Below are 22,408 nucleotides of genomic sequence, written 5' to 3' on the forward strand. Positions count from 1 at the left end.
CTTCTAACATGATTCTTTTAGGAAAATTTCCCTGCTCTTTCCCTCCTCTGCTCTAGTAAGATTTCTCCCATGTGCTCAGTTTTATACTGTATGGGTTTGCCTATTTTGACACGTTATTTTGAAAACCTGCACCTGTAACTGTGATACATATGACCTCTCTCACCAAAAAGAATGCCAGCATCCCCCAGGGGAAGCCATACACCAAGAAGTGGTGAAATGTCACTGCAGCCATTCTGGCTCCTCTGGAGTGTGGCCAGGATGGGGCATTTAGGAAGCAGTTGGCTGGGTTCCTTCAGGGAGAAGCAAACAGGCTGTAATCAGCAAACAGCATCCTTGGCTCTGGGACACAACCCAACTCAAGATTACCGTGAAGTCAAATAGACCCTAAAATGAAAAATGCCAGATATCCAGGGCTGATTGAGACTCTCATCACAGCCCTGCAGTCTTCCACACACTGCCTGGTGGTTGGGTGATTGGTCTGGGGAAGAAATTCAACCCTGCAGGTAGGGAACAGGGGCCTATGCCATGGCCTCAGCCTGACCCCACTGCGTGCTGCCATAGCTGCGGGAGGCCTGGGCAGGTGGTGGAGACTCTGAGCTCAGAATTGCAGAGACTAGCGCCAGACACAGGGGCTCCAGACCAGCAAACATCTTTAGGTCCATAATTTTCCAACACAACTGTGCTGATTTGAGGACAAAAAAGCCAATCTATCTGGATGACTGCAGGGAGCGACGCACAGGCACTGTCAGGAGGACGTGGGCGTGGGCCTGTGTGGGCTCCACCCAGCACAGTGTTAGGAAGGCCTTCTGACTATTTTCAGTGCTTTTATGCCCACTATTTCCTCAGTTATCTCCACAACGTCATATCAGAAAGGCAGAGACTAAGACATCAATGAATGCACAGATCACACACTAAGACATCAATGAATGCAGCCCGCGGCCCCAACTCAGGCGGCCTCTCTCGCTGCTTCTTTCCAGTCCCCTTTGCTGTGTCCTCCTCTTCCACCTCCACGACAAACACTGGGGTTCCCAGATGTGTTCCTTGGTCCTCCCTCTCTATGCTTCCCTAAAACCAAGGGGCTGGATGCTCTCCTCCACTCTGATGGCTTTAAATTCTATCTGTGCCCATGGTATCCAACATGGCAGCCACACGTGATGTGGCTATTTAAATTAAAATTTAATTTAATGTAACTCAATTGAGCTAGTCAGCACATACAGTCTTCAGTCACACTTGCTACATTTCAAAGGCTCAAGAGCAGGTGTGGTTGGTGGTTGCCCCGTGGGCAGTGCAGATACATAACACTCCCATCATCTCAGGAACCTGCATTAGATGGCATGGATCTGTTCATGGACAACCCCAGATCTGTGTTTCCAGCTCTGTTCTCCCATCCCAGCTTCGTATTTGCTATGCAGTCACCTGCCTGCCATTGCCACCTGCATATTTCACAGCACCTCTGACTTCACGTGATTTAAATACAACCTTTCCCCTAGAATGTTTAATAATCCTGTCCAGACTGCTTCACAAACAAAGCATCACAGAAAAGTAATTTAAAGATTTTAATACATTCTGTGATGGTTAATTGTATGTGTCAACTTGGATAGGCATGGTACCCAGATATTTGGCCAAATATTATTCTAGATGGTTCTGTGAATTTTTCCTTTTTTAAGACAGGGTCTCTGTCACCCAGCCTGGAGAGCAGTGGTGTAATCACAGCTTGCTACAGCCTCAAACTTCAGTGTCAAGTGATTCTCCCACCTCAGCCTCCCAAGTAGTTGGGACCTCAGATGTGTACAACCAAGCCAGCTAATAAAAAAATTTTTTTTTTTGTAGAAATGGGGGTCTCCCTGTGTTTCCCAGGCTGATCTTAAACTCCTGAGCTCAAGCGCTCCTCCTCTCTCGGCCTCCCAAAGTGCTGGGATTGCAAATATGAGCCCCTATGCATGGCTCAAGTTTAATATTTAAAGTAGTAGACTCAGAGCAAAGCAAAAAGACCCCACTTAGTGTGGGTGGGCTCATCTAATCAGTTGAAGGCCTTAATAGAAAAGGCTAACCTCACCCAAGAAGGGGGATTCTGCCAGCAAATGGCCTTCACACTGGGACTGCAGCATCAGCTCTTCCCTGAGTCTCCAGCCTGCTGGCTTCTTACCCTACAGATTTTGGACTTGCTAACTTCTATAATCTACACACACACACACACACACACACACACACACACACACACACACACACACAAACACTCTCTCTCTGTCTCTCTCTCTTTCTCTCTCTCTCGGTTCTGCTTCTCTGGAGAATTCTAACACTTTAAAAAATTAAATTATTTTGCTCAGTTATTGTCATTGCCATGACCATTCTCTGGACTTTATTTGAATCCTGATGTGGGATAATCAAAACAGAGCTTTTAAACATATCTATACCCTCCCCATCTCAGAAAATGGCCCTGTCTAACTAGATGCCAGGGTGCCATCTTTGACTCCTTCCTCTCCTCCTCCCCTACAACCAATGTCACAAAGTCCAGTTGATTCTATCGAAGACATATTCTGAATCTTTCTATGTCTTTCCATCTGCACTGCTATCACCCTCGTGGTTGGTGGTGAGTGAGGCCAAACCAGAGCTGTGGGGAAGCTCTGTGGGCTCTGCCTCCTCAGGTCAGCCCAGCTGTGGGGTTCTTCCCCCTGACTTCCCTGGATCATCACAGTCTCTCTGGTCCCCCTAACCACATCCAGTCAATCAGGCTTCTTCCACAGCCTGGACAACACCAACACGTTCCCTTACTGCAGCTGCTCCGTCACCCTGGCTCTGCACTGCTGCCTCCTCCACCTTCCAATGCCAGTATATTTTCTTTTTCTTTTTTTTTTTTTTTGAGATAGAGTCTTGCTCTGTTGCCCAGGCTGAAGTGCAGTGGCATGATCTTGGCACACTGCAACTTCTGCCTCCTGAGTTCAAGCAATTCTCCTGCCTCAGCCTCCCAAGTAGCTGGGATTACAGGTGTGTACCACCACGCCCAGCTTATTTTTGTATTTTTAATAGAGACAGGGTTTCACCATGTTGGCCAGGCTGGTCTCGAACTCCTGACCTCAGGTGATCCACTTACTTCAGCCTTCCAAAGTGCTGAAATTATAGGCGTGAGCCACTGTACCCGGTCCCGATGCCAGTTTTGACATCACTGCTGTAGTCTCCATGGTCTGAATGCGATCCCCGTCACTCACTCTTACAATGCTGAGTTTCTCTCTAGACTCTTTGATGACTCATCCTTGCTGATTTACAATTTTACTTATTATAAGTCTACCTGCTTGCTTGTTGTCTGCCTAGCTCATGAGGGCACAGAATGTCTCTATTGTTGACTGTTGTCTTACTGTGGTGCCCGATGCTTGACAAGAAATTCTTGAGTGACCAAGAGCAGGACCCAGCACAGCATTTTCCAAAGTATGCTCTATGGGACATTTTGTAGGAGGTTCTAGGCCAGGGGTTGGCAAACTGCTGCCCATGAGCCAAATCTGGCTCATAGCCTGTTTTTGTAAATAAACTTTTGTTGGGACACAGCCATGCCCATTCATTTACAAAGCGATCAATGGCCTCTTTAGCCGGCTGGTAGAGCTGAATAGTTGTGACTGAGACCAACTGACCCACTGAGCCTGTCACGTGACCCTTAACAGGGAAAATTTGCTGACCCTTGTTATGGTGATTGTAGTAAAATAAACAAATATAATTAAAGAGGTTATGTGGATCTGATCTATGTTGGGTAAACAGTCACATCGATTTCTTAATGTAGGACTTCTTGAAGTCTAATGCATTAACAGGCACCATGCTCTCTAAAAATATGAAGCAATACACAGAGCCCCAGACTTATTTGAGCAGGATATTCTTTTTGTTGGTGCTTGCTGGTTCTTTGGAATAGGCTTTGAAAAATGCTGGCCAAGGTCTTGAAACCATGAAGGTAAGATACCTGAGAAGGGAAGCTGAGGAGTATTTGCTGAGGACGGGGTTCCACAGTGCAGTCACACATTCAGGAGTTATCTGTACCTGGTATCAATATCCCAACTTCTACTTCAGACCTGTAACCACCCCCCACACTGGGGTTTATCAATTAGGAATCCCCCTGCATTTCCTAGAAGGTAACCGAGGGGACAGGGCCATGACTTACTTTCTCCTGACTGTTCAGCTCCTGGTAGGGGATGTGGGCAGGCAGGTAGGTGTGCAGCAGAGCACAGAAGGCCAGGCCATCACTCCAGCTGCTGCTGAAATTGGTGATGTCAATGTTCTGCAGTAGAGAAAAGCAGTATTAATCAAATACTATTGCAAGCTGTGTAGTATCACAGATGAGGAGATTATGAAAAGATGGGAATCTGCCTTTGGATTTTTCAGTAAGGCAACATAAGAATAAACTTCCAAATTTGCTCAGAGTACATTTCATTTTGGTACCAGGAATGGCCTGGTGTTGCCCAAATCTATTCATAGAATAGCACTGAGAAAAAGCTTTCAGTGCTCAAAACATCCCTCAAGAGAGTCATTAAAGGCTCAAAGATATCTTATTCTCAAATTAACCCACCTGATTAGCTTTGTACATGCCAGCATTTCCCAGACTTACTTGGTCAAGAAAGAATCACCCATCATCATTATCACCACCTTCATAACCATTACCATCATCCCCACCACCATCATCACTGCCACCATCACCATCTGTCTAACCCCAATTCACAACGAGCAGACCAAGATGAGAAGGTCTGAAAGACCGACAAGGCTGTCTCTGGATTGTTCTTCCTCCCACAGTCTTCTCCCCACAATTTAGGAGGCTTCTCAGGGGAAAAAGAAAACCTTTCCTGCTCAGCATCCCTCGGTCAGCACACCAAACAAGCAGGGAGCATGAGGCTGCATGGGGAGAAAGGAGCTTCTCCTTCAGGATGGGTACAGCACCAAGCAGCCGCTTGGTACACAGTGATAAGGAAACTAAAATCCAACTCTAGCCGGGTGTGGTGGCTCACGCTTGTATTCCCAACACTTTGGAAGACTGAGGCAAGTGGATCACCTGAGGTCAGGAGTTCGAGACCAGCTTAGCCAACATGATGAAACCCCGTCTCTACTAAAAATACAAAAATTAGAAAGGTGTGGTGGTAGGCACCTGTAATCCCAGCTACTTGGGAGACTGAGGCAGAAGAATGGCTTGCACCCAGGAGGTGGAGGTTGCAGTAGGCCAAGATTGTACCACTGCACTCCAGCCCGGGTGACGGAGCAAGACTCTTTGAAAAAAACATAGATTAAAAAAAATCCAACTCTTAAGATCCTGCCCATGGAGATGGTGGCTCTGAAGACTCGCGTGAAGGTCCCCTAGGCCCCTAGGCTCCGCTGCATCCCCACCTCTTAGATCCTCAGTCCTGTCACCCACCTGCTCACCCCAATAAGGTTTTCTTCCTTGGATCCACAAAGTCTGTCCCAAATGAAGCGTCAGGATCCCAAGCCTGCTAAAGCTGGGAGCTCAGGTTGTTTAAGCAGGGACCTTGCAAGGAATTGCAGAAGCGGGACACAGCTCAGACTTGGCTGAGCTTTAGGTCTGTGTTAGGGTTGGGGACAAGAAGAATTGGGAAAGTTTAGGGTTCCTTCCTGCAGTCTCCCCACAGCCGCTGAGGAGCTCTTCCTCCTCATGCCCTGTCCTGGGAAATGTGAAGCCAGCAACGTTGGAAAGCTGTGGTGGGTGCCGGCTCCCTCCCACAGGGAGGACACTGACCACTGTTTCCTCCCTCTGCCCAGATGGCCAAATGCAACCCTACAACAAGTTAACTGACTGCTCTGGGAAGGCCATTTAGGGTGTTTCTATCAGAATCAATTTGTGGCTAAAAATGAGAGGAAGGGTGAAGATGAACAAGGCATTACATTAAGCTGGAATAAGAGAAAGAGGTTTTATGGAACTCTCCTCAAAGTGTGTGTAAAATGGTTCCGGAGAATATACTTAGGCGAAGATGTGTACTAAAATATGGTACCATGTTTCCTGTGAAGTTTCCTTAGGGTTCTGGAAGCATATCATCTTAGGCAAAAAAAAAAAAAAAAAAAAAAAAGAAAAAGAAAAAAAAAGAAAAAAGACTATAATCTCACTTATCTTTTTATCTAGATTTTTTCAGGGTTATTTCAAGCTAGCCTGACCCCTAGCAATAAGGTTTGTCAAATATCTAATTTTATTGGTAAACTGAGGACAGAAGTGAAGGTTTTCACATGTCACATGTAGGGTTTACCTGAATGACATGGATACAAGGAATCTGTCCCTGTCTTCCTAGCAAACTTCTCAGTTCTAGTCAGTGTCCAGGATGACCCTGGTGGGCCCCGGAATGTCCCCCATAAGCACCGGCCTTCAGGAAAATAGTGTTCTTGAGTCTGCTTTGTAGTACATTTGCCTAGGGAGGAAGATCTGGCTGAAAGCAACACACAGCCATAAAAATATCTCTTCATCTTGGCTTTCATGACTCAAGCACAACCAACTTGCAGCAGCTTCTAAGCATCAGTGTTACATAAAAGCCTGAGGATGCCCTTGTTGGAAGGGCCCCATCTTGTAAGTGCTGGGGCCATCAGGAAGCTGATCGTGTGGATTTTTGGCTTCAAAGTCTCTTTGAGTTCAAAAGCTACCTGATGAGACCTGGACACTCCTGAAGAAATGGGGAGTGCTATGATTTTACACTTTTTGAAGAGGTTTGTAGGTTTGGGAGGCTGAAGTGGGTGGATCACCTGAGGTCAGGAGTTTGAGACCAGCCTGGCCAACATAGTGAAATCCCATGTCTACTAAGAATACAAAATTAGCTTGGTGTGGTGGTGGGTGCCTGGCTTGGCCCTCCTTGTTTTCACCTTCCCAGGGTTTGATGTCCATAACATCTGGTTTGAATGCTTTCAGTAAACTTGATGGGGCACGACCCTCACCACTGTTTTTTTCCCAATGCTTTTTTTTTTTTGAAACAAAATCTCTCTCTGTCGCACAAGCTGGAGTGCAGTGGCTTGATCTCAGCTGACTGCAACCTCCACCTCCCAAAACATGAGAACATTTTATACACACTTATATCTTCTATCATTTCTGATACAAAATATCATTTTTCTTCATCTGCAAAATCTTCAGAAGCATTTCAGGAGGTCAGATGGATCTGAAAGCTCGACAATGCCACTATCTCCTACAACCAAGAAGGTTCCCACATACTGGTTAATTGAACACTGTCAAGAATAGTTTTTTGGGCCAAGAGTGGTGGCCCAGCACTTTGGGAGGCCAAGGCGGGCAGATCACATCAGGTTAGGAGTTCAAGACCAGTCCGGCCAATATGGTGAAACCTCATCTCTACCAAAAAAAATTCATTAATTAGCCAGGCATGGTGGTGTGTGACTGTAATCCCAGCTACTCGGGAGGCTGAGGTGGGAGAATTGCTTGAACTCGGAGGCAGAGGCTGCAGTGAGCAGAGATCATGCCACTGCACTCCAGCAAGTGTAACAGAGTAAGACCCTGTCTCAAAAAAATAAACATAAAAAAAACCAAAAATCAGGCGGGTGTGGTGGTATGTGTCTGTAGTTGTAGCTACTTGGGAAGTTGAGGTGGGAGAATCACTGGAGCCCAGGAATTCAAGGTGGCAGTAAGCCATGATCACACCCACCTGGGTGACAGAGTGAGACACTCTCAAAAAAAAAGAAAAGTTATTCTTTTGTTTTCCTTGCACAGGGGCCCTGTCAGGCTTCTCTGTATCATTTCCATTTTGGTATGTATGCTGCCAAAGTGAGCACTAATTCTTGGTCTGTAACTATGAACAGGTCACAGGTTGAGACTGAAGTCTGGCAAGATCAAAGCTGTGATTGAAAAACCAAACAAAATGACTGAAACCCACAGAAGAGCACTGAGAGCCCAATGCCTCAGGACAGACTGCACTGGTGTCTGGTCTGGGGGCTCAGGCATATTTGAATGCAGACCCTGGCATTGCAGCAGTGAGACCACACGGAAACAACACAGGAAAAAAGAGTGTGTGCTACCTTAAAAAGGAATCATTATAAAAAGCCCAAATCTAGTCATGTAGACAAGCCCAAGCCCATGGTCAGGAAACACTCTTCTTCCCTACAAACAAGGTTTCCCTGCCTCAACTCAGCTAACATTGGCAGAGGTGGAGGCTACACAGCTATGGTTTGCAACATGACACTTGTTCCAAGAATGTTACACTCCCAAATAAAGATGTTCCCTTTCATCTTGGAGTGGAACAACCCCAACCAAGTCCCCTTGGCACCATCTGAACTCATCTCTAATTCTAGCTGAACATCAGGAGTGCCAGCAACTCCCAGTCCAGTGCAGCTTGGGGACAATTCAAAGCAGCATGCACTGTTATACACAATGGTTGAACTAATTTACATTCCCACCAACAGTGTAAAAGTGTTCCTTTTTTGGTCACACATGGTGGCTCATGCATGTAAACCCAGTACTTTTTGGGAGGTCTAGGCAGGCAGATCACTTGAGGCCAGGAGTTTGAGACCAGCCTGGTCAACATAGCAAAACCTCATCTCTACTAAAAATACAAAAAATTAGCTGGGCTTGGTGGTGTGTACTTTTAGTCCCAGCTACTCAGGGGGCTGAGGCAGAAGAATCACTTGAACCTGGGAGGTGGAGGTGGCAATGAGCCGAGATCATACCCCTGCTCCAGCCTGGGCATCAGAGTAAGACTCCATCTGATATAGTTTGGCTGTGTCCTCACCCAAATCTCAATTTGAATTGTATCTCCCAGAATTCCCAAGTGTTGTGGAAAGGACCCAGTGTGAGGTAATTGAATCATGAGGGCCGGTCTTTTTCATGCTATTCTCATGATAGTGAATAAGTCTCACAAGATCTCTTGGGTTTATCAGGGGTTCCCACTTTGCTTCTTTCCTGTTTTTTCTTGCTGCCACCGCCATGTAAGAAGTGCCTTTGGCCTCCTGCCATGATTCTGAGGCCTCCCCAGCCATGTGGAACTCTAAGTCCAATGAAACCTCTTTTTCTCTCAGTCTCAGCTATGTCTTTATCAGCAGCATGAAAATGGACTAATAGACCATCTCAAAAAAAATGTTCATTTTTCTCTGCAACCTCACCAGTATCTGTTGTTTCTAGACTTTTTAATAATTGCCATTCTGGCTGGTGTGAGATGGTATCTTGTTGTGGATTTGCTTTGCATTTCTCTAATGATCAGTGATGTTGAACTTTTTTCATATGTTCGTTGGCTACATAACTGTCTTCTTTTTTGAAGTGTCTGTTCATGTCCTTTGCCCACTTTTTTTTTAATCGTACTTTAGGTTCTAGGGTACACGTGCAGATCATGCAGGATTGTTGCATAAGTACATACATGGCCAGGTGGTTTGCTGCCTCCACACTTTTTAATGGGGATGTTTGTTTTTTTCTTGTAAATTTGTTTATGTTCCTTATAGTCCTCAAAGATCCAGAAGCAGCAATCATTTGACCCAACACTCCTATTACTGGATACATACCCAAAGGAATATGAATCCTCTTATTATAAAGATACGTGCAAGCATATGTTCACTACAGCACCATTCACAATAGCAAAGCCATGGAACCAACCCAAATGCCCATCAATGATAGACTGAATAAAGAAAATGCAGTACATGTAAACCATGTAATACTATGCAGCCATAAAAAAAACAAGATCATATCCTTTGCAAGGACATGGATAGAGCTGGAAGCAGTTATCCTCAGCAAACTAGTGCAGAAACAGAAAACCAAACACTGTATGTTCTCACTTATAAGTGGGAGGTGAATGATGAGAACACATGGAGACATAGAGGGAAACAAGACACACTGAGGCCTGTTGGGGGGCCGGGGGCAGCATTGCTAATGCATGCTGAACTTAATACCTAGGTGATGGGTTGATCTGTGCAGCAAACCACCATGGCACACATTTATCTATGTAACAAACCTGCACATCCTGCACATGTACCCTGGAACTTAAAATAAAAGTTGATTTTAAAAAAGAACTGTAATAATTAAGGTTTCTTAGAAATAAAAAAAAAGCTGTGTGCACTCAGGACATCTCGGACGTGAGGCCAAGTAGCAACCTGCAGAGCATCTCAGAGGCTGCTCTGCTGCTGTTCTTACAACAAAAGGGCTTCCTTTCCAGTCACTAGGGTGTGCTTTTGTAAGCTCTAAGGAGTATTTTCAGGAGCGAGGGATCTGTTGACGTGATATGGCACAACTGATGTCATTCACACTTTCCACGTGGATGGAAGATGAATTGCAGAAGAGACAAATTGAGTTACGCTTTATCAGAGCTCTCATCAGTTCATTCTGGAAGAGCCACATCACTTAAATTACTGTTCCCCTGTGGACCACATACAGAGGCTATGAGCTATGTGGTGTACTGCACCCTGGTCAGCAGAGCCCAGGTGAGGCTAGGGGAGGCTGAGGATGGCAGTCAATGGCCTCATAGAGCGGAAGGGGGTCAGTCCTCCAGGAGCCAGGACTTCCTATGGGCTAGCACAGTTTCCAGGAGCTCCTGCAGCTTGAGGCCTGGGGGCTGGTTCCAGGGGGTGGGGGGAAGGGGCAGGCAGCAGTGATGGGATCATGCCGTCATTCACCAGGCTCTGGAGGACTGATTTCCTGGACTAGAAAAGAATCCAGCCCTAGGCAGCCAGGAGCTAGGCAGGTTCTGTGGGTGCCAGGTAGGTGGGTTAATATCTAGTCCCACTGCAGTGACCAGAGAGGTCAAGGAAGCCATGGCAGCAATGTACTAATGTGGGCAGGGCCAATGTGCTGGGCACCAGACAGAAAAACTGCAGTTTGTTGGGCAAGGGTGGCTGGGCCAGTCCTGGGCACCCTAGGAAGCAAGCTGAGGACTCACTCCAGCACCTACCCCTGGATGGGGGTGAAAAGCCTCATTTTTGGCCACAGGATGATTAGAGCTGGCTCAGTCCTTAGAGTAGAGGGAGGTGAAATCTAGGTAAGTTGCTGGGCAACAGTCCTCAACGCTCACAGAAGCAGCCAAAACTAAGAAACACAGGCCACCCTAGGGATGTTAATACACTAAGGTCCTTTCCCAAGGACCACTCATTTGAGACTCAGGGGTTCATCAAAAGAACAATGAGAAGAAAATGAAAAGCAGCCAAGCAAGCAGGCATTCTACAGGCTATATCTTCAGGTATTTTCCTTGATATTCATTCCATCATTGTTATCCTTGAGTGGAAGCTGGTAACCAGGGGAACATGAAGAGGATTCTGGGGGACTGAAACTGTGCCTTCTAGACTTGGTCACTTCGTGGACATCCCCATGCACACGTGTATGTTATACCTCGATTAAAAAGGAGGTCATGGCCAGGCACAGTGGCACACGCTTATAATCCCCACACTTTGGGAGGCTGAGGCTGGCGGATCATGAGGTCAGGAGTTCAAGACCAGCCTGGCCAACATGGTGAAACCCTGACTCTACTAAGAATATAAAAATTAGCTGGGTGTGATGGCGGGTGCCTATAATCCCAGCTACTAGGGAGGCTGAGGCAGGAGAACTGCTTGAACCTGGGAGGTGGAGGGTGCAGTGAGCCAAGATCACACCACTGCACTCCAGCCTGGGCAACAGAGCTAGACTTTAGTCTCTAATTAAAAAAAAAAAAAGAAGAAGAAGAAGGTTAAATTCAATGGCTCACATCTGTAATCCCAGCACTGTAATCCCAAGAGTCAGGAGGTGCATGAGCCCAGGATTTCAAGACTAGCCTGGGCAACATGATGGGACCCTGTCTCTACAAAAAATGTAAAGATTAGCTGGGCATGTTGGTGCACGCCTGTAATCCCAGCTACTGGGAGGCTGAGGTGTGAGAATCCTTTGATTCTGGGCAGGTTGGAGCTACAGTGAGCCATGATCACATCACTTCACTCCATCCTGGGTGCTAGTGAGACTCTATCAAAAAAAGGAAGAAAGGAAGGAAGGGAGGAAGGGAGGGAGGAAGGGGAGGCGGGGGAGGGGAGGGGAGAGGGAGAGTGGGGAAGACGGAAGGACCTTGATTGTCTTAAGGGGCTGGAGCATGGTGTCCACTCTGAACACTAACATTTAGAATTTATATATGAGACTTTTTGGGAGAAAAAGTGGAGCAGAAACAGAAAGAAACTTGCTGATTATTTTACCCAGAGAAATGATAGTTATTAATTGCAAATTAACTTTTGCTAGGATATACCTTTTTTTTAAATTGCACTTTAGGTTTTGGGGTACATGTGAAGAACATGCAAGATTGTTGCATAGGTACACACATGGCAGTGTGATTTGCTGCCTTCCTCCCCATCACCTATATCTAGCATTTCTCCCTATGCTCTCTCTCCCCAAATCCCCATTCCCTGCTGTCCCTCCCTTATTTCCCCCCAACAGACCCCAGTGTGTGATGCTCCCTTCCCTGTGTCCATGTGTTCTCATTGTTCAACACCCACCTATGAGTGAGAACATGCGGTGTTTGATTTTCTGTTCTTGTGTCAGTTTGCTGAGAATGATGGTTTCCAGGTTCATCCATGTCCCTACAAAGGACCCAAACTCATCGTTTTTGATGGCTGCATATTATTCCATGGTGTATATGTGTCACATTTTCCCTGTTCAGTCTATCGTCGATGGGCATTTGGGTTGGTTCCAGGTCTTTGCTATTGTGAACAGTGCTGCAATGAACATTCGTGTGCATGTGTCCTTATAGAAGAACGATTTATAATCCTTTGGATATATACCCAGTAATGGGATTGCTGGGTCAAATGGAATTTCTATTTCTAGGTCCTTGAGGAATCGCCATACTGTCTTCCACAATGGTTAAACTAATTTACACTCCCACCAACAGTGTAAAAGTGTTCCTATTTCTCCACATCCTCTCCAGCATCTGTTGTCTCCAGATTTTTTAATGATCGCCATTCTAACTGGTGTGAGATGGTATCTCAATGTAGTTTTAGTTTTGATTTGCATTTCTCTAATGACCAGTGATGATGAGCATTTTTTCATATGTTTGTTGGCCTCGTGTATGTCTTCTTTTATAAAGTGTTCATATCCTTCACCCACTTTTGAATGGGCTTGTTTTTTTCTTGTAAATTTGTTTTAGTTCTTTGTAGATTCTGGATACCAGCTGTTAGTCAGATGGGTAGACTGCAAAAATTTTTTCCCATTCTGTTGGTTGCCGATACACTCTAATGACTGTTTCTTTTGCTGTGCAGAAGCTGTGGAGTTTGATTAGGTCCCATTTGTCTATTTTGGCTTTTGTTGCCAATGCTTTTTGGTGTTTTGGTCATGAAGTCCTTGTCTATGCCTATGTCCTAAATGGTTTTGCCTAGATTTTCTTCTAGGGTTTTTATGGTGTTAGGTCTTATGTTTAAGTCTTTAATCCATCTGGAGTTAATTTTAGTGTAAGGGGTCAGGAAGGGGTCCAGTTTCTGCTTTCTGTACATGTATAGCCAGTTTTCCCAGCACCATTTATTAAACAGGGACTCCTTTCCCCATTGCTTGTTTTTGTCAGGTTTGTCAAAGATCAGACAGTTGTAGATGTGTTGTGTTGCCTCTGAGGCCTCTGTTCTGTTGTTCCATTGGTCTATATCTCTGTTTTGGTACCAGTACCATGCTGTTTTGATTACTGTAGCCTTGTAGTATAGTTTGAAGTCTGGTGGTGTGATGCCTCCTGCTTTGTTCTTTTTGCTTAGAATTGACTTGGCTGTGAGGGCTCTCTTTTGGTTCCCTATGAAGTTTAAGGTGGTTTCTTTCAGTTCTGTGAAGAAGATCATTGGTAGCTTGATGGGGATAGCGCTGAATATGTAAATTACTTTGGGCAGTATGGACATTTTCATGATATTGATTCTTCCTAACCATGAACATGGAATGTTTCTCTATCTGTTTGTGTCCTCTCTTATTTCGTTGAGCAATGGCTTGTAGTTCTCCTTGAAGAGGTCCTCTATGTTCCTTGTTAGTTGTATTCCTAGGTATTTTATGCTCTTTGTAGCAATTGTGAATGGCAGTTCATTCTTGGTTTGGTTCTCTTTAAGTCTGTTATTGGTGTATAGGAATGCTTGTGATTTTTGCACATTGATTTTGTATCCTGAGACTTTGCTGAAGTTGCTTATCAGTTTCAGGAGATTTTGGGCTGAGACGATGGGGTCTTCTAGATATACAATCATGTCATCTGCAAATAGAGACAATTTGACTTCCTCCTTTCCTATTTGAATACCCTTTATTTCTTTTTCTTACCTGATTGCTCTGGCTAGAACTTCCAATACTATATTGAATAGGAGTGGTAAAAGAGGGCATCCTTGTCTAGTGCCAGATTTCAAAGGGAATGCTTCCAGTTTTTGCCCATTCAGTATAATACTGGCTGTTGGTTTGTCATAAATAGCTTTAATTATTTTGAGATATGTTCTGTCAATACCTAGTTTACTGAGGGGTTTTGGCATAAAAGCCTGTTGAATTTTGTCAATTTTGCCTTGCTCGGCTGGGGAAATTTTCCTGGATAATATCCTGAAGAGAATTTTCCAGCTTGGATTGATTCTCTCCGTCACATTCAGGTACACCTATCAAATGTAGATTAGGTCTTTTCACATAGTCCCATATTTCTTGAAGGCTTTGTTCATTCCTTTTTACCCTTTTTTCTCTAATCTTGCCTTCTCATTTTATTTCATTGAGTTGATCTTTGACCTCTTATATCCTTTCTTCTGCTTGGTCAATTCGACTGTTGAAACTTGTGTGTGCTTCACGAAGTTCTCGTGTCGTGTTTTTTGTGTTTTTCAGCTCCATCAATTCACTTATATTCCTCTCTAAGTTGTTTATTCTCATTAGCATTTTGTCAAATCTTTTTTCAAGGTTCTTAGTTTCTTTGCATTGGGTTAAAACTTGCTCTTTTAGCTCACAGAAGTTTCTTATTACCCCCGTTCTGAAGCCTGATTCTGTCAATTCATCACACTCACTCTCCATCCAGCCTTGTTCTCTTGCTGGTGAGCAGTAGTGCTCCCTTGTAGGAGGAGAGACGTTCTGGTTTCGGGTTTTTTCATCCTTTTTGCGCTGGTTTCTTCCCATCTTTGTGGATTTAACCACTTTTCGTCTTTGTAGTTGTTGGCTTTTAGATTAGATCACTGAGTAGACGTCCAGTTTGTCAATGATGAAGTTATTTCTTTCTGTTTCTTAGTTTTCCTTCTAACAGTCTGGCCCCTCTGCTGTAGGACTGCTGACGTCCACTCCAGGCCCTGCTTACCTGGTGATCACCTGCAGTGGCTGCAGAACAGTAAGGGTTGCTGCCAGTTTCTTCTTCTGCTACCTTTGTCCCAGAAGGATACCCGACAGATGTCTGAGCTCTCCTTTATAAGGTGATTCTTTGGATATATAGGGTTCAGGGAGCTGCTTGAGGAGACAGTCTGTCCTTTATAGGAGCTCAAGTGCTGAGCTGTGAGCTCCATTGTTCATTCAGAGCTGCTGAGCAGGTACATTTAAGTCTGCTGCAGCAGAACTCATAACACCCCCCCCCCATTTTTTCTCCCCAGGTGCTCTGTCCCAGGGAGTTAGGGCTTTATTTATGAGTTTCTTTTGTGCTGTTGCTTTTTTTCAGGTCTGCCCTGCCCAGCGAGGAGGCAGCCTAGTCACTGTCTGCCTGCAGAGGCTTTGCTGAGCTGCTGTGGGCTCTGCCCAGCTGCCATGTGAACTTCCCTGACATCCTGTTTATACGGGTGTAGTTAAAACTGCCTCGGCAATGACTGCCCACCTCTATAATGATGGACTCTCTCTGTAATGGCGGGCTGCCTCGGCAATGGCAAACTACCTCCGTAGTGGTGGACTGCCTCGGTAATGGCAGACACCCCTCCTCCACAGAGCTGGACCGTCCCGGGTTTAGCTGTGCTTGCCATGAAACTCTCAATCCAGAGCCTTTCCGATTGCTGTTTTTTTGTGGGGGTGGGATCAGCCAAGCCTGATCTCCTGACTCCCTGCCTCAGAGCCTTTTTTTTTTTTTTTTTTTTTGTTGAATGGTTGACTCTCTCCCAGGTGTTCCAGTTGTCTGTTGAAAAGGCTCCAGGATCTGTGTGATTTCCTGTGTGGTGCCCCACCAGGCTGGCTGAAACAGCCATGCTGAGATTCGTGGCGCTTTTTTGCCTGGGAATCTTCTGGCCTAGCTCCCTGTTTCAGTCCCCTTTTTAATCAGATGAATGGGTGACTCTGTCTCCCAGGAGCTCCAATCGCCAGCTAAAACGGCACCTGGACCATGTATTTGCCGCGCTGGGGTGCCAGCAAAACAGCTGTGCCGGCAAAAACAGCCACGCCAGTGACCCATGGGGCTCCTCCGCCTGGGAATCTCCTGGTCTGTGGGCAATAAAAATCCGTCTGGAAATGCAGCATCCACTCACCCTCTGCGCTTTCGCTGGGAGCTGCAATCCTGAGCTGCTCCTAATTGGCCATCTTGGATCCCTCCTATATAAATACCTTAAAGATATTTCTGAGTGGAATATGGAAATTTTTGATGGAAGTCTTAGATATTTAATAAAAGAGTAACAGCCCAAGCATCTCCAAAACTGGTTAGATGTCTAGAAGAGTTTAGAAAAAAAAAATTTGTAAGATAAGAGTGCTGAGAACAGGTCTTGATGTTAACTGAGAAACGATGGCAAGGAACACTGAGCCGTCCCCAGGCAGAAAACTGCTCAGGACGTTCTAGAATGGTAACCAATATATTGATATAAATTCATATATTGAACAAGAATATATTGATTTCATGCACTAGTTAAACCAGTTCTTAAAACATAGGATACATGACCCTGCCTCCATTGTTCACTAATAAAGAATGCTTTCTAAAAAAAAAAAAAGAAAAGAAAAAGAAAACAGAGAAAAAAAAAAAAAGAATGCTTTCTAGTTTATCTTTAACCTATAGTGAACACACGCTAGCTACCTGGTTAGTTTATCTTTAATCTACGAAAGAACACAGAGCATCCACTTGTTAAACTTATCACTGAAATGCAAAGAATAAATACGTGGGTCAGAGTCTGCTCTGGGCTCTCAGCGGAGAACGCGGTTAGTCTCCTGAGCCCAGCTTTGCACTCTTTGTGTTTGTTTCTTAATTCCTTCAGTGCTGCCTGGGTTGGGGTCTCCACGACCGAGCTGGTCTCAGCAAGTGGCGCCCCAAACATGGGACTCAAACCAGGGATGAAGGGTTGCCTGAGTGATGGAGAAAGAAGCAGCTAATCTATGCTGAAGGACACCCGAGAACTCTTGAAAAAATCTCCCAGGTAAGTTAAGGGGAGCTCAGAAGCATCAGGGTAAAACAAGGTTCAAGTAAACCAGAAGCTTATCTCAGCTTGCTTTGGCATTTACTTAGAAGAGAGGGAGTTAAAGTTAGTACCAGCCAATTGACACAGCTTTTTGATGCTATAGAGAAATACTGTCCTTGGTTCCCTTAGCAGGGAGCTATGGACATAGAAGAATAGGGAAAACTGGGTTCTACTCTAAAAAAGGCATACAAAGAAGGAACTAAGGATATTCCCATCCCAATATGGTCAGTTTGGGCAATGGTGTGTTCTGCTCTAAAACCGTCTCAAATGGATGATGAGGTGGAAGATTTCAGAGGGAGGAGAATTTTAAGAATTGAAAGGAGGAAATGAAAGACAGTTCAGATCAGAAGAGTAAAAAATTAGGTGAGGAAAAGGAGAGTCTAGCTGTCCACTCCTCCCCAGTATTTTACTGAAGGATGGCCAGACCCACCTGATACTCCCCTGTTGGAAGACTTAGAAGTTTTTTCAAAAGTGAAACTTGCCACTTGGTGGCTGTACATAAGCTTTCCACAGCAGTAATTGGGTCTATTCAGGCTGGGATTCAACAAACCCATAAATACGGAGATTCAGAGGGATGGCAGTTTCCTGTTATAATGCATCCTCAAAACCAGCAAGGACAGTTTCAAGTAACATTTGGGCCTTTTCCATTAAACTTTTAAAGGAATTTAAACAAGCAATTATCCAATATGGCCCAGGATCTCTGTTTGTTATGTGACTGTTAAAAAATGTGGCTACCTCTCATAGGCTAATTCCTGTTGATTGGGATGCCCTAACTCAAGCTTGCTTATCTCCTTCTTGATTTTTACAATTTAAGACCTGGTGGGCTAGTGAGGCTAATATTTAAGCTAATATAAAGGCTAATGCTCAACCTCCAATTAATATTACTATAGAGTAGCTCACAGTGCCTGGGCTCAATTACACCATCAAGCAGCCATGGATTATCAGGTCATAGAGAAGATTTTTAAAGTGTGTTTAAGAGCCTGGGAAAAGATTACATTGGGAGGCAAAAAAATCCCATCTTTTAGTACAGTGAGACAAGGACCAACGTATACAGACTTCATAGCCAGACTACAAAAAGCAGCAAGAAAGGCAATCGCAGATACAGAAGCTCAGGACATAGTGTTGTGTCTGCTAGCATTCAATAATGCTAATACAGAATGTCAGGCTGCTATACAGCCGCTTAAAGGAAAGGCTCATTTGATGGATTATATTAAGGCTTGTGATGGCATTGGAGGAAATTTACATAAGGCTAATTTATTAGCAAGCTATGGCAGGATTGTGGGTAAACAAGGGGCTGCGGCATTTCCCAGAGCTTGTTTTAAGTGTGGAGAAAGGGGACATATAAAAAGGATTGCAGACAAAATTTAAGAACAGGACCTCAGCCAAGGGTGAAAACAAAAAATGCGGAACCAGGCATTTGCCCTAAGTGTCAAAAAGGAAAACACAGGGCTAATCAATGTCATTCAAAATTTGATAAGGAAGGGAATCCGATTTCAGGAAATGGGATGAGGGGCCTTCCCTAGGCCCTATTCCAACTGGGGTCTATCCCGCTCAAGTTACTCCCTCATCCCTGTACAATGCTTGTCCACCGCCACTGCCGGAAGCACAGCAGTAGACTTGTGTAGCACTAAAAAAAATAAGGATTTTACCTGGGGAGCCTCCACAAAAAATACCAACAGGAGTCTGTGGGCCATTACCTACACAAACAGTGGGTTTGCTTTTAGGAAGATCTAGTCTTAATGCTAAAGGACTGAAAGTTCATACAGAAGTTATTGATAGTGCTTTTACAGGGGAAATACAAATTGTGATGTCTTCTTCCATTCCTTGGAGTGCTAAGCCTGGGGAACACACAGCACAATTCTTAATTTTATCTTATATAAAATTAGGTTACAGTGATAATAAAAGGATTGGAGGATTTGGAAGTACACATAAGCAGGGCAAAGCTGCATACTGGGTAAATCAAATTACGGATAAACGCCCAACATGTGAAATTACTATCCAAGGAAAGAAATTTAAAGGGCTAGTTGATACTGGCGCAGATGTTTCAATTATTTCTCTCCAGCACTGGCCCTCTTCATGGCCTGTGCAAAATGCTCAGTTTAATGCAGTCGGAGTAGGAAAGGCCTCAGAAGTTTATCAAAGCAGTCTTATCCTGCCATGTGAAGGGCCTGACGAACAGCCTGGAACTATTCAGCCTATTGTAACTCAGATTCCTATTAACTTGTGGGGAAGAGACTTATTACAGCAGTGGGGAGCTAAAGTTTTATAGTTCCCAAAGTCAACAAATGATGCAGGACATGGGCTATGTGCCTGGGAGGGGACTAGGAAAAAATTTACAGGGCTTAAAGGATGCTTTAGAAGTTAAGGGATAAAACTCTTGGCATGGTTTAGTATATCATTTTTAATGACGGCCATTGTTAAGCCTCCAGAACCAATAGATTTAAAATGGTTAAATAATAAATCAATTTGGAAAGTACAATGGCCACTTACAAAGGAAAAACTGGAGGCTTTAGAAAATTTAGTTGTTCTCTACGCAGTATAAAGAGAAAAAGCAGAAGATAAAAAAGTGAAAAGCATAAATAGAAAAGCAGAAAATAGAAAGCTTAGTTGCTGAACAATTAGAAATGGGGCATATAGCTCCCACGTTTTTACCTTGGAACTCTCCTATTTTTGAAATAAAAAAGAAATCTGGAAAATGGAGAATGTTAACAGATCTTAGAGCAATTAATGCAGCTACACAATCTATGGGAGCTCTGCAACCTGGACTACCTTCACCCACTGTGATTCCAAAAGCCTGGCCACTAATTGTTATTGATTTAAAGGACTGTTTCTTTACAATTCCTTTGGCAGAAAAGGACTGTAAGCAATTTGCATTCACATTATTCCTTCTATAAATAATCAAAAACCCGCTAAAAGATATCATGGGAAAGTGCTTCCCCAAGGGATGTTAAACAGTCCTACAATTTGTCCAACTTACGTGGGCCAAGCTATTGAGCCCACCACGAAAGAATTTCCTCAGTGTGATATTATTCATTATATGGATGATATTCTTTGTGCTGCACTAAATAGAGAATTACTTATAAAATGTTATGACCATTGGAAAGGATCCATTCAATGTGCTGTGTTAATAATAGCTCCAGATAAAATTCAAACTACAACTATTTATTTGCATTTGGGCACATTGGTAGAAGATACTACTGTAACACTTCAAAAGGTGTCCATAATTTAAAAACTCTAAATGGTTTCAAAAAGTTACTTGGAGATACCAATTGGACATGACCTACTTTAGGCATCCCAGCTTATGCTATGAGTAATTTGTTTTCTATTCTTCAAAGAGATTCCAGTCTAAATAGCCCTCGCGAGTTAACTAAGGAAGCTGAAATGGAATTGCAAGTAATTGAAAAAAAATTCATAAGGCTCAAGTAAATAGAATTAATCCTAACAAGCCTTTAGAATTGTTAATTTTCGCTACTAAACACTCTACTATGGGAGTTATTATTCAAGATCAGAACTTAGTGGAGTGGCTGTTTTTACCTCATAACAACACTCACATTCTTACTCTATATTTGGACCAAATCGCAACTTTAATTGGAATGGGGAGGTCTTGAGTTGTAAAATTACATGAATTTAATCTTAAAAGACTAATAGTGCCTCTTACCAAAATTCAGATTCAGCAAGCCTATATTAGTAGTGTAATGTGGCAAATCTATTTGGCAAATTCTGTGGGCAGTTTAAATAATCATTATCCAAAAAACAAAACTTTTCAATTTTTGAAATTGACCAACTGGATTTTACCCAAAATCACTAAATCAAACCCCACTGAAAATGCAGAAAATGTTTTTACAGATGGATCTAGTAACAGTAAAACTTCTTATTCAGTATCTGAAAGTAAAGTTATTTAAACTCCTTATATATTAGCTCAAAAGGCAGAGTTGGTAGCTGTCATTCAGGTATTATCAAATTTCAAAAAATCTATTAATCCAATTTTTGATTCTGCATACGTTGTGCACTCTACTCGGCTAATTGATCGTGTTCAGCTGCATTTTAATACAGATGATCAACTTATGAAACCATTTACTCAATTACAAACAGAAGTAAGAAATAGAATGCATCCTTTTTACATTACTCATATTAGAGCTCACACTATTCTTTCAGGGCCTCTAACAGCAGGCAATCAGTCTGCAGAGGCTACTGACTGCAGTTTTATCTAATACTCAACATTTTCATACACTGACTCATTTAAACGCAGCAGGACTGAGAAGCCAGTATCATTTAACCCAGAAAGAAGCTAAAAGGATTATTCAAACCTGTTCAACTTGTCAGTCAGTCAATTCTCCCTCAAATTCAGGAGGTGTAAACCCTCAGGGGTTAGAACCAAACTCTTTATGGCAGTTGGATGTGATCCATGTTTCATCTTTTGGAAAGTTAGCAAATGTACACGGGTGTGTAAATACTTTTTCTCATTTTGTTTGGGCAACCTGTCAAACTGGTGAATCATCAGCTTGTGTCAAATGACATCTAATACAGTGTTTTGCCGTTATGGGAATTCCCTCTTCCATAAAAACTGATTACTGCCCAAGAATATGTTAGTCATTCCTTAGCAGCATTTTTCAACAATGGAACGTTACTCATATTACAGGTATCCCATGTAACTCTCAGGCACAGGCTACTGTGGAACGAATGAATCTTTCCCTTAAACAGCAATTGCAGAAACAGAAAGGAAGAAACAGTGAATATAGAACCCCACAAATGCAATTTAACTTAGCAATACTAACTTTAAATTTTTTAAGTTTGCCAAGGGGATGACAAATAACAGTGACTGAACAACACCAGAATAAACAATCCAAAGAAGAGAACTTAGGGCAATTAATCTGGTGGCAAGACCCATTAACAAAATGTTGGGAAAAAGGCAATGTAATAACATGGAGCAGAGGATTTGCTTGTGCCTCTCCAGGTCCAAACCAACAGCTGGGGGGTATGGGTCCCTTCAGGACATTTAAAGCCTTATCATGAGCCAGATACCAAAGAAGAGGTTTGGATTCTGGGAGGAACAAGAGGACCCCCTAGTCACAGAAATGGCGAGACTAACACTGAGATGAAGTGCTGCTCCCGCAAGGGGAATAGGCTAAACATCGCTACCGACTTAGGGTCAGATCAAGAGGCTTTCACAGATGGCTGAGGA

At 43.7% G+C, this 22,408-nt stretch overlaps 1 protein-coding gene and 1 pseudogene across 7 annotated transcripts in view; both read right to left on the minus strand.

Annotated features, from left to right (window-relative positions):
• SPECC1 (sperm antigen with calponin homology and coiled-coil domains 1) overlaps nucleotides 1-22,408 on the minus strand; it is a 331,903-nt gene that overhangs the window by 15,281 nt on the left and 294,214 nt on the right. For 4 of the 7 annotated variants that reach the window (XM_032270309.1, XM_032270311.1, XM_032270308.1 and 1 more), the window contains one exon: nucleotides 4,142-4,258. In XM_032270309.1, coding sequence (XP_032126200.1) covers nucleotides 4,142-4,258 — 117 coding nt within the window. Of the gene's footprint in view, nucleotides 1-3,100; nucleotides 3,507-4,141; nucleotides 4,259-22,408 lie in introns of those variants that run through there. The other 3 variants (XM_032270304.1, XM_032270305.1, XM_032270310.1) reach the window with 2 other exon arrangements.
• On the minus strand, nucleotides 7,640-7,740 carry LOC116544171 (annotated as a pseudogene).

The sequence above is a fragment of the Sapajus apella genome, unplaced genomic scaffold, assembly GCF_009761245.1.
Source record: "Sapajus apella isolate SASKATOON/1434 unplaced genomic scaffold, GSC_monkey_1.0 scaffold208, whole genome shotgun sequence".
Taxonomy (NCBI): Eukaryota; Metazoa; Chordata; class Mammalia; order Primates; family Cebidae; genus Sapajus; species Sapajus apella.